Source organism: Seriola dumerili, unplaced genomic scaffold (assembly GCF_002260705.1).
Source record: "Seriola dumerili isolate Sdu_G_001 unplaced genomic scaffold, Sdu_1.0 BDQW01000035.1, whole genome shotgun sequence".
Classification (NCBI taxonomy): domain Eukaryota; kingdom Metazoa; phylum Chordata; class Actinopteri; order Carangiformes; family Carangidae; genus Seriola; species Seriola dumerili.
Window position 1 is genome coordinate 3,928,132 of NW_019174290.1, and position 13,095 is coordinate 3,941,226.

A 13,095-nucleotide genomic window follows, 5' to 3' on the forward strand; every position below is an offset into this window, starting at 1 on the left:
TATACTATGTCGTTTTTATGACTTTTTATGCCTTACTATATTATGACTTTTTTTGCCTTACTATACTATGACGTTTTATGCCTTACTATACTATGTATTTTATGACTTTTTATGCCTTACTTTACTATGACTTTTTTATGACTTTTTGTGCGTTGCTATACTATGACTTTTTCTTGACTTTTTGTGTCTTACTATACTATGACGTTTTCATGACTTTTAATGCCTTACTATACTATGTATTTTTTATGACTTTTTATGCCCTACCTTACTATGACGTTTTATGCCTTACTATACTATGACGTTTTCATGACTTTTCATGCCTTATTATACTATGACGTTTTTATGACTTTTTATGCCTTACTATTTCATGACTTTTTATGCCTTATTATACTATGACTTTTTATGCCCTACTATACTATGACTTTTTTATGACTTTTTATGCCCTACCTTACTATGACGTTTTATGCCTTACTATACTATGACGTTTTCATGACTTTTCATGCCTTATTATACTATGACGTTTTTATGACTTTTTATGCCTTACTATACTATGACTTTTTATTCCTTACTATACTATGACTTTTTATGTCATACTATAATATGACTTTCATGACTTTTTATGCCCTACTATACCATGACTTTTTTATGACTTTTTATGCCTTACTATACTATGACTTTTTTATGACTTTTTATGACTTACAATATTATGACTTTTTCATGACTTTTTATGCCTTACTATACTATGACTTTTTTATGACTTTTTATGACTTACGATGTTATGACTTTTGTATGACTTTTTATGACTTACGATGTTATGACTTTTGTATTACTTTTTATTCCTTACTATACTATGACTTTTTATACCTTGCTATACTATGACTTTTTCATGACTTTTTATGTCTTACTATACTATGACGTTTTCATGACTTTCCATGCCTTACTATACTTTGACTTTTTATGCCTTGTTATACTATGACTTTTTTATGACTTTTTATGCCTTACTATATTATGTATTTTCTATGATTTTTTATGCCTTGCTATACTATGACTTTTTAATCACTTTTTATGTCTTAATATAGTATGACGTTTTCATGACTTTTTATGCCTTACTATACTATGACTTTTTCATGACTTTTTGTGTCTTACTATACTATGACGTTTTCATGACTTTTTATGCCTTACTATACTATGACTTTTTATGCCATACTATACTATGACGTTTTTATGACTTTTTCTGCCTTAATATATTATGGCGTTTTTTGCCTTACTATACTATGATTTTTTTATGACTTTTTATGCCTTACTATACTATGACTTTTTATGCCTTACTATACTATGACTTTTTATGCCTTACTATACTATGACTTTTTATGCCTTACTATACTATGACTTTTTATGCCTTACTATACTATGACTTTTTATGCCTTACTATACTATGACTTTTTATGCCTTACTATACTATGACTTTTTATGCCTTACTATACTATGACTTTTTATGCCTTACTATACTATGACTTTTTATGCCTTACTATACTATGACTTTTTATGCCTTACTATACTATGACTTTTTATGCCTTACTATACTATGACTTTTTATGCCTTACTATACTATGACTTTTTATGCCTTACTATACTATGACTTTTTATGCCTTACTATACTATGACTTTTTATGCCTTACTATACTATGACTTTTTATGCCTTACTATACTATGACTTTTTATGCCTTACTATACTATGACTTTTTATGCCTTACTATACTATGACTTTTTATGCCTTACTATACTATGACTTTTTATGCCTTACTATACTATGACTTTTTATGCCTTACTATACTATGACTTTTTATGCCTTACTATACTATGACTTTTTATGCCTTACTATACTATGACTTTTTTATGACTTTTTATGCCTTACTATACTATGTCGTTTTTATGACTTTTTATGCCATACTATACTATGACTTATTTATGACTTTTTATGCCTCACTATACTATGACTTTAAATGCCTTATTATACTATGACTTTTTCATGACTTTTTATGCCTTACTATACTATGACTTTTTATACCTTACTATACTATGACTTTTTATGCCTTACTATACTATGACTTTTTATACCTTACTATACTATGACTTTTTATGCCTTACTATACTATGACTTTTTATACCTTACTATACTATGACTTTTTATGCCTTACTATACTATGACTTTTTATACCTTACTATACTATGACTTTTTATGCCTTACTATACTATGACTTTTTATACCTTACTATACTATGACTTTTTATGCCTTACTATACTATGACTTTTTATACCTTACTATACTATGACTTTTTATGCCTTACTATACTATGACTTTTTATACCTTACTATACTATGACTTTTTATGCCTTACTATACTATGACTTTTTATACCTTACTATACTATGACTTTTTATGCCTTACTATACTATGACTTTTTATACCTTACTATACTATGACTTTTTATGCCTTACTATACTATGACTTTTTATACCTTACTATACTATGACTTTTTATGCCTTACTATACTATGACTTTTTATACCTTACTATACTATGACTTTTTATGCCTTACTATACTATGACTTTTTATACCTTACTATACTATGACTTTTTATGCCTTACTATACTATGACTTTTTATACCTTACTATACTATGACTTTTTATGCCTTACTATACTATGACTTTTTATACCTTACTATACTATGACTTTTTATGCCTTACTATACTATGACTTTTTATACCTTACTATACTATGACTTTTTATGCCTTACTATACTATGACTTTTTATACCTTACTATACTATGACTTTTTATGCCTTACTATACTATGACTTTTTATACCTTACTATACTATGACTTTTTATGCCTTACTATACTATGACTTTTTATACCTTACTATACTATGACTTTTTATGCCTTACTATACTATGACTTTTTATACCTTACTATACTATGACTTTTTATGCCTTACTATACTATGACTTTTTATACCTTACTATACTATGACTTTTTATGCCTTACTATACTATGACTTTTTATACCTTACTATACTATGACTTTTTATGCCTTACTATACTATGACTTTTTATACCTTACTATACTATGACTTTTTATGCCTTACTATACTATGACTTTTTATACCTTACTATACTATGACTTTTTATGCCTTACTATACTATGACTTTTTATACCTTACTATACTATGACTTTTTATGCCTTACTATACTATGACTTTTTATACCTTACTATACTATGACTTTTTATGCCTTACTATACTATGACTTTTTATACCTTACTATACTATGACTTTTTATGCCTTACTATACTATGACTTTTTATACCTTACTATACTATGACTTTTTATGCCTTACTATACTATGACTTTTTATACCTTACTATACTATGACTTTTTATGCCTTACTATACTATGACTTTTTATACCTTACTATACTATGACTTTTTATGCCTTACTATACTATGACTTTTTATACCTTACTATACTATGACTTTTTATGCCTTACTATACTATGACTTTTTATACCTTACTATACTATGACTTTTTATGCCTTACTATACTATGACTTTTTATACCTTACTATACTATGACTTTTTATGCCTTACTATACTATGACTTTTTATACCTTACTATACTATGACTTTTTATGCCTTACTATACTATGACTTTTTATACCTTACTATACTATGACTTTTTATGCCTTACTATACTATGACTTTTTATACCTTACTATACTATGACTTTTTATGCCTTACTATACTATGACTTTTTATACCTTACTATACTATGACTTTTTATGCCTTACTATACTATGACTTTTTATACCTTACTATACTATGACTTTTTATGCCTTACTATACTATGACTTTTTATACCTTACTATACTATGACTTTTTATGCCTTACTATACTATGACTTTTTATACCTTACTATACTATGACTTTTTATGCCTTACTATACTATGACTTTTTATACCTTACTATACTATGACTTTTTATGCCTTACTATACTATGACTTTTTTATGACTTTTTATGCCTTACTACACTATGAGTTTTTATGCCTTGCTATATTATGACTTTTTAATCACTTTTTATGTCTTAATATAGTATGAAACTTTTCATGACTTTTTATGCCTTACTATACTATGACTTTTTATGCCTTACTATACTATGACTTTTTATGCCTTACTATACTATGACTTTTTATGCCTTACTATACTATGACTTTTTATGCCTTACTATACTATGACTTTTTATGCCTTACTATACTATGACTTTTTATGCCTTACTATACTATGACTTTTTATGCCTTACTATACTATGACTTTTTATGCCTTACTATACTATGACTTTTTATGCCTTACTATACTATGACTTTTTATGCCTTACTATACTATGACTTTTTATGCCTTACTATACTATGACTTTTTATGCCTTACTATACTATGACTTTTTATGCCTTACTATACTATGACTTTTTATGCCTTACTATACTATGACTTTTTATGCCTTACTATACTATGACTTTTTATGCCTTACTATACTATGACTTTTTATGCCTTACTATACTATGACTTTTTATGCCTTACTATACTATGACTTTTTATGCCTTACTATACTATGACTTTTTATGCCTTACTATACTATGACTTTTTATGCCTTACTATACTATGACTTTTTATGCCTTACTATACTATGACTTTTTATGCCTTACTATACTATGACTTTTTTATGACTTTTTATGCCTTACTATACTATGTCGTTTTTATGACTTTTTATGCCTCACTATACTATGAGTTTTCATGCCTTACTATACTTTGTCGTTTTTATGATTTTTTATGCCTTACTATACTATGACTTTTTATGCCTTACTATACTATGACGTTTTATGCCTTACCATACTATGTCATTTTCATGACTTTTTATGCATTCCTATACTATGACTTTTTATGACTCTTTATGCATTCCTATACTATGACTTTTTATGCTTTACTATAATATGACTTTTTATGCCTTACTATACTATGTTGATTTTATAACTTTTTATGCCTTACTATACTTTGACTTTTTATGCCTTACTATACGATGACTTTTTATTCCTTACTATACTATGACATTTTTATGACTTTTTACGCCTTACTATCGTATGACTTTTCATGCTTTACTATACTATGACTTTTTATGCCTTACTATACTATGTCATTTTCATGACTTTTTATGCATTCCTATACTATGACCTTTTTTGCTTTACTATACTATGTCCTTTTTATATTTTTTTATGTCTTCCTATACTATGTATTTTTTATGACTTTTTATGCCTTACTATACTATGACTTTTTATGACTTTTTATGCCTTACTATACCTATACCTTTTTTGCCTTACTTTTCTTTGTGTTTTTTACGAATTTTCATGTCTTACTATACTTTGACTTTTTATGCCTTACTATACCATGACTTTTTATGCCTTACTATACTATGTCGTTTTTATGACTTTTTATGCCTTACTATACTATGACTTTTTATGCCTTACCATACTATGTCATTTTCATGACTTTTTATGCATTCCTATACTATGACTTTTTATGACTCTTTATGCATTCCTATACTATGACTTTTTATGCTTTACTATAATATGACTTTTTATGCCTTACTATACTATGTTGATTTTATAACTTTTTATGCCTTACTATACTTTGACTTTTTATGCCTTACTATACGATGACTTTTTATTCCTTACTATACTATGACATTTTTATGACTTTTTACGCCTTACTATCGTATGACTTTTCATGCTTTACTATACTATGACTTTTTATGCCTTACTATACTATGTCATTTTCATGACTTTTTATGCATTCCTATACTATGACCTTTTTTGCTTTACTATACTATGTCCTTTTTATATTTTTTTATGTCTTCCTATACTATGTATTTTTTATGACTTTTTATGCCTTACTATTCTATGACTTTTTATGACTTTTCATGCCTTACTATACTATGACTTTTCATGCCTTACTATTCTTTGTGTTTTTTACGAATTTTCATGTCTTACTATACTTTGACTTTTTATGCCTTACTATACCGTGACTTTTTATGCCTTACTATACTATGTCGTTTTTATGACTTTTTATGCCTTACTATACTATGACTTTTCAGGCCTTACTATACTTTGTGTTTTTTGTGACTTTTTATGCCTTACTATACTATGTCATTTTTATTACGTTTTATGCCTTATTATACTATGACTTTTTTATGACTTTTTATGCCTTACTATACTATGACTTTTTATGCCTTACTATACTATGACTTTTTATGCCTTACTAAACCATGACTTTTTTTATACCTTGCTATACTATGAAATTTTTATGCCTTAATGAACTTGTACTTTTTATAACTTGCTATACAATTATTTTTTGTGCCTTACTACAACATGACTAGCAGTAAGGCATAAAAAGTCATAGTATAATATTGCACAAAAAAAGTCGTAGTATAGTAAGTCATAAAGTCATATTTTAATAATTTAAAAAAAAGTCATAGTATAATAAAAACCATATAGTATGGCAAGGCATAAAAAGTCACATTGTAGTAAGTTATAAAAAAAGTTATAGTATAGTAGGTAAGAAATTCATCCTATTGTAAGGGATGAAATGTCATAGTATATTCCATCCATTTTCTACCGCTTNTTACTATACTTTGTGTTTTTTGTGACTTTTTATGCCTTACTATACTATGTCATTTTTATTACGTTTTATGCCTTATTATACTATGACTTTTTTATGACTTTTTATGCCTTACTATACTAGTCAAAAGTCATAGTATAATAAAAACCATATAGTATGGCAAGGCATAAAAAGTCACATTGTAGTAAGTTATAAAAAAAGTTATAATATAGTAGGTAAGAAATTCATCCTATTGTAAGGGATGAAATGTCATAGTATATTCCATCCATTTTCTACCGCTTATCCTCTAGTAGGGTCGCGGGGGGGCTGGAGCCCATCCCAGCATCCTTTCGGGCGAGAGGCGGGGTACACCCTGGACAGGTCGCCAGTCCATCGCAGGGCACACAGAGACAAACAACCATTCACTCTCACATTCATACCTATGGTCAATTTGGAGTAACCAATTAGCCTAGTCCCCATTTGCATGTCTTTGGACTGTGGGAGGAAGCCGGAGTACCCTGAGAGAACCCACACAAGCACGGGGAGAACATGCAAACTCCTGTCATAGTATATTAAGGCATAAAAAAATATTGTATAGTAAGTCATCAAGTCACAGTATAATAAGGAAAAAAAGTCATAGTGTAGTAAGGTATCAAAAAAGTCATAGTATAGTAAGGCACAAAAATATCACAGTATAATAAGGCATAAAAAGTCATAGTACAGTAAGGCATAAAGTCATAGTATAGTAAGGCATTAAATGTTACATTGTAGTAAGTCCTAAAAAAGTAATATTATAGTACGTCATTAAGTCATATTATAATACGGGATAAAATGTCATTGTATAGTACGGCATAAAACTCATGGTATAGTAAGTCATAAAGTCATAGTATAGTAAGGCATAAAAAGTTATATTATAGTAAGGCATAAAAATATCACAGTCTAGTAAGGCATAAAACGTCATAGTATAGTAAGTCATAATGTCATTTATAGTAAGGATAAAAAAAAGTTATTGTATAGTAAGGCATAAAAATGTCATAGTATAGTAAGGCATAAAAAGTCATACTATAGTAAGTAATAAAGTCATATTATAGTAAGGCATAAAAATGTCAAATTATAGTAAGGCATAAAATAGTCAGATATACTGTTGAGGGGAAATTATTCCATTTCAGAATACTGACCTTCGAAAAGCTCAGACCCCCTCTGCTGGATAACTGGTAGTATGACCGTATCTTCTGACAGCTGGGTGTGTTAGTTGCACCAAATGTGTGACAACTGAAGCTCATCAAACTGATCCTATAAAGGTAAGTGGCTTATCCTTATGTACTAACAAGCTGTGGTGTTTTAAATGGGTCAAAATATGTTCACAGAAAAGATGAAGGCCAACAACGCAAGAAAAAAGTACTTAAATTATACATTAAAAGTAACATTATAGTTGTTACTTGCCCAAAAAAGTAATGATTAAAGCTTTCATGCATTTCAATATTTTTAAATTAAGATTAATCGACCTGAACTGAACACTTCATGGAACACTTTCAGTGTTCCAATCCAGGTCATAACAGTGTTATAACAGTCTTATTGAATTTATCATAAGAAACTCAGTCAAGACCCACGGTACAATAGTGTGACAGTAGTGTCTGGTGTATGGGCATTGTAATGAACTAATAGAATTATACTTTAAATTATCTTGTAAATTGAATAATTAAATTTGCATATTAAATGGCAACATGGTAGCAACAGCCGTTCGCATGGTGGTCAGACCTGTGGTGTTGGCAGGAGTCGTTTGTGGAGTTAGAACTGGTCAGTAAGAGCTCCTGTTGCAGCCCTGTGGGTTGGTTAATATTTTGGTGGCACACTGCTTAGATGTCCTCAAATTACAAAGAGCTGTATTCACATTAAATTCAAGTTGTTGCATTATGTTTAATTAGCAAACTTGAAAATCTAAGTCTCATTATCTTTGGTGACACCTATGGCGATACATGGCAATTGCAGGTTTGCTTTTGAACCACACACGAGTGTTCCATCCACTTGTGAGTTCTGGCAGAACTCCTGGGTGATGAAACACACGTGTGTTGGTGACTCATGTTCCTCGTGATTTTGCGTGTGAGCAACAAGAAGTTACAAAATAATCTGGAAGCTCTGAAATCTAATAAAATTACCTTTGAATTAAGAATACTTTGTGGGACATACTCTTTCCAAAGGTGAAGAATTAATTCACATGCTCAAATAAATAAATAGTAAATACATATAAATATAACATATATGGTCAAAAGTCTTAAAACAAAAAAATTTAAAACATGATTGAAATGTATTTTTCAATTCCATGTTTAAATTATATTATGAATTCATCATTTAAACATGAACTATGAAAACAGAATTATCATTTGGAACAATTCATCTTTTTATTATTTCTTTTGAGTTTTTAATGCATCATTTAAATGTTAAATTTATAACAGCTATTAGTTTATTAATTAATTATAATTTAACAATGCCTAAATTTATTCAGATGGCACTCTCAAGACTCCATAGACTCAAAAAACACACAATAATTGTAGAAATAAAGTAATCAAGTCATAGAAACAACTGTAGACAGCAAAATAAAAGTCTAACAAAACACTCAGACGAGCTTTACACTTTTTTAGAGTAGCTTCTTTTACTTTGCTAAACAACTGGGAAAATGAGTGACTTTCATTTAATTTGAGCCATCGTTGTCCAGGTTTCAACATCAGGTAGACAACAATGTGCTTTCACATGATAATTATCACAAAAGGAAATGCCAGGATTTGATTTATGGATCAATAGTTGGCACTTGTAGTACTTGTTGTCTCATCTAAACAGGCTGAAAAAACGGAACCTATACACAACACAAAATATAACAATAATATATGAAACATGTGTGTCATTTTTACCTGTGTGTATTTTAATGACTGATGCAGAGGATGTCTTGTCAGTGTCTCTGAACTACAGACACAATGATGAAACAAAAGGTGGAATGATGAAACAAAAACTAAGGTGGATCAGGGTCACCTAGAGCTTGGCACGTACAGCAGTGAATGATTCTGAACTTAAAAACATGCAGCTTACAGTCACACACACATTATTTCTCTATAATTTCCTATAACACACACTTACACATAATGCATTTAACACAGAAACGATGCAGCCTGTATGCACCTGGTACAACACTTTGCTCTCCACACTCCAAATTTACAGAGGGGAAGTGTGTGTTCAGATATTGGTTGGGAAAAAGCACAAAAATGAGGTGTGGTTTTTTTTGTGTGTATTTGTGGATGTGTAAGCATGTGTGTATGTATCTCTGAGAGCAGCTACAAAAATGACACAAACACACATGCACCATAGACACTATCTCACACACAGACTACATTTCCCATGTTTTTTTTTCACAATAAAACCATTCAAGATCTTCAAACAAATGAAATACGCTGCCAAAAAACCTTTAAAACTCTCCGCTGACACAAGACACCTGTGCAAGAGCATAGGAGCGACCTCCAATAGCATACATTTGGTTCTAAGGCAAAATTGTAGTTCCACAGGACTAGTGCTGTTGATGCAGTGTGCTGTTTGCACGCTGACTGTGTCTCCATTTGAAAACCTTCACTCAGTCATTCAGTGTATTTTTATTTTAGCACCATGGGAATCTCTCCTTCAATCAGAATCGTGTCACTCCGAGAGACAGCTGTGAAAAATATTCCCTTCCGATATCCACTGAAAAAAAAATCTCATGATTATTGTGGTTGAAGAGGAAACTGGAAATATCCATGAAAGTTGCTTGGTTTGTTACAAGATGGTGAAAATCAAAAACAGCATGAACACACACAACATAATGCAAGGCTTAACATTAACATCACAGATCATTTGGAAATTCACCATTTGCATTTTTTCTTTTCTTTTTTTTTTCTTTTCCATTCCACAATGGTCGTATGCATAAGCTTTAAGCAAAAAGGGCAAAGGACGGACTTCAGCCTTTTGTTTGTTCTTTTCTCTGTACACACACGTACACACACACACACACACACACACACACACACGCACACACACACGCACACACACACGCACACGTACACGCACACGCACACAAACACACACATACAGTAAACACAATGGGTTTTACAATAAGACATGAAATAAAACCATCTGCAGCCATTCTGAGCTGGGTTGAAGTGACCAGTTCCCAGGCATCAAAGGCAATAAAAATGTCTGTTTAGTGTTTCCTTTCAGTTACTGTGGGTGATGAGCAGCCGTCTGATCACAGTAAGTCGCACAGGTCAAGGATTAAGGAGCCAGAAAAGACTCCTGGATGCATTTTCTTGTAGCTCTTTAGTTCCTTTAGCATCCATAGTTTATAACTCTGAATATGAATCTAGTGTGTGTGTGTGTGTGTGTGTGTGTGTGTGTGTGTGTGTGTGTGTGTGTGTGTGTGTGTGTTGGTCGTCTTTTGTTTGCACTTGTGCAACCGTTAGTATCTCAGTAAACTAATTTGGATCTTCTGCGACCCTCTGTCCACACTGAACAAGGGAATCTTGATGTGCAGTAATGAAAACCATGCCCTCCACAAAAACGGCTCACTCAGTTTTCAGCACATTTCCCCACGTTTGTTGAAACTCGTATTGATATCTCGTTGTTTTTCCTGTCTCATCTCAGGGTGCGATGACCTGTGTGGAGCCACAGAGGGAGACGAATGTTCACCAAAGTGTTGTCTTCCTCCCGTGGCTGGCCAACGTCCACAAACGTCCACATCTGTCCGAGAAGAGGGGACAGGCTGTACTTTTCTCGTTGCCATGGCAAAGGTCAGGGTAACAGTGGCGGGGCTGCACAGAGGTCAGAGGTCACGGGCTACGTGTGAGGTCATTTCCTGGTGTGAAGGCTCTCCTGGAACTTGGTGCTCGTATAGCGGATGTGGAAGCCCTTCTTGCTGATTGTGTCATCGCTATGGAAACGAATCAGCATGGCGTCTCCGGGCGAGTAAATCCCCTCCCGAGGCTGAGCAAGGAGGAGACATGAGAAGGAGTTTCTCAGACATTTAAAGGTTCATATCTGAGCTTTTGCTTACAAATCAAATAGAAGCAGGTCTTTGCAAACCATGCTGTTGTGTTTTAGATTTCCGAATATATTTTTCTACCTTCCAGAAACGCCTTATTTCTGTTCATTCATGCATAATATGAAAATTAATTAGCAAACTTTTAAAAGTTGCTTGAGTTGTGTAACTCGCCACAAACCATCACACTTTTCTGCCAATAGCTTCACACCATTCCACTGATCTACAAGGGGCAGTAATATGTCGAGGAAATTAGCATTGTGCCAAAGGGAAGAAGAAGACTGCTTGCAAGTAAACATGGATGTAAACAATCCAAGTTTAAAGATCACAAAAAGAGAACTTAATTTTGCAAATGCTTTATGAAAAGAAAAATGAATTCAACATTTGTCAGGCTTCAGTGATACACAATGTGTAACTCAGTGTCAAGACAAACTTGTTGAAAAGAAAGCTCCACATGCCACTTTTGAACTGCATTACCACACTCCCCATAATGTTACTCTGAAAAAATTTGAGTAATTAATTAAACTTGATGTTAAATGACACTCAGGAGATTATCAACCACACAAACTCAAGCAACTTTCGGGACTTTTGGGATTTTTCACAAACAGAAATGAATTGAAACCAACAGCTTCCTGGAATGGTAGGAAAATACAAAATCTAAAACTGTACACCATGCATTCAAAAGAAAAATATACATGATTTGTAGTTGAAGGATATGGCTGGTGTTATTCAACATTTTCCTTATCGTGGACAAAACTCACGAAAAGACCAGAATCAACAATACATTAGTCGATGTCTCTTCCCGACCCTGTGTGTGGCCCTCAGCAACGGAGCCATTGGTCATAAACACATTGTATCATTTAAAGAAATTATTTTCGAAAACAGCTGGACACTGTTATTCTTATCAAACATAATTCAAACAGGAATAAATGGTGCATTTGTTGGGAGCTATTTTTTGCAGCAAATTAACAACCTCTGGCGTGTTATGAGTATTTCCGGCAGCAGGACGGGGTACATGGGATTGAGTCAAAATGAGCTACAGTTGCCACGTTCATGGTAATGAAGGAACATATGAACCAGTGTGGCTTATGGATTTTCTTTCAATAGTGTTTGGATGACAAAGGAGATCTATCGCACAGAGAAATAAGATATATCAGGTCTTTTCAAGAAATGTGTTGTTATTAAAAAAATATTGAATAATTCTAGCCTAATGCTTTAGAAGTCAGAAACAGATAGTTAGGATCAAATGGAAATGAATGGAAGGTGAAAGCTGCCTGGAACAGCTGAAGAAATACATCAAAAAAGCTAAAAGTAAACCTTTGGCGTGGATTTGACAATAG

General features: G+C 31.9%; 1 protein-coding gene across 2 annotated transcripts in view; it reads right to left on the reverse strand.

The window, feature by feature from the left end:
• Positions 1 to 10,791: 10,791 nt before the first annotated feature.
• tll1 (tolloid like 1) overlaps positions 10,792 to 13,095 on the reverse strand; it is a 47,545-nt gene continuing 45,241 nt past the window's right edge. For both annotated transcript variants that reach the window (XM_022738140.1, XM_022738139.1), the window contains exon 21: positions 10,792 to 11,700. In XM_022738140.1, coding sequence (XP_022593861.1) covers positions 11,566 to 11,700 — 135 coding nt within the window. In that variant the 3' untranslated portion in view covers positions 10,792 to 11,565. The remainder of the gene's footprint in view (positions 11,701 to 13,095) is intronic.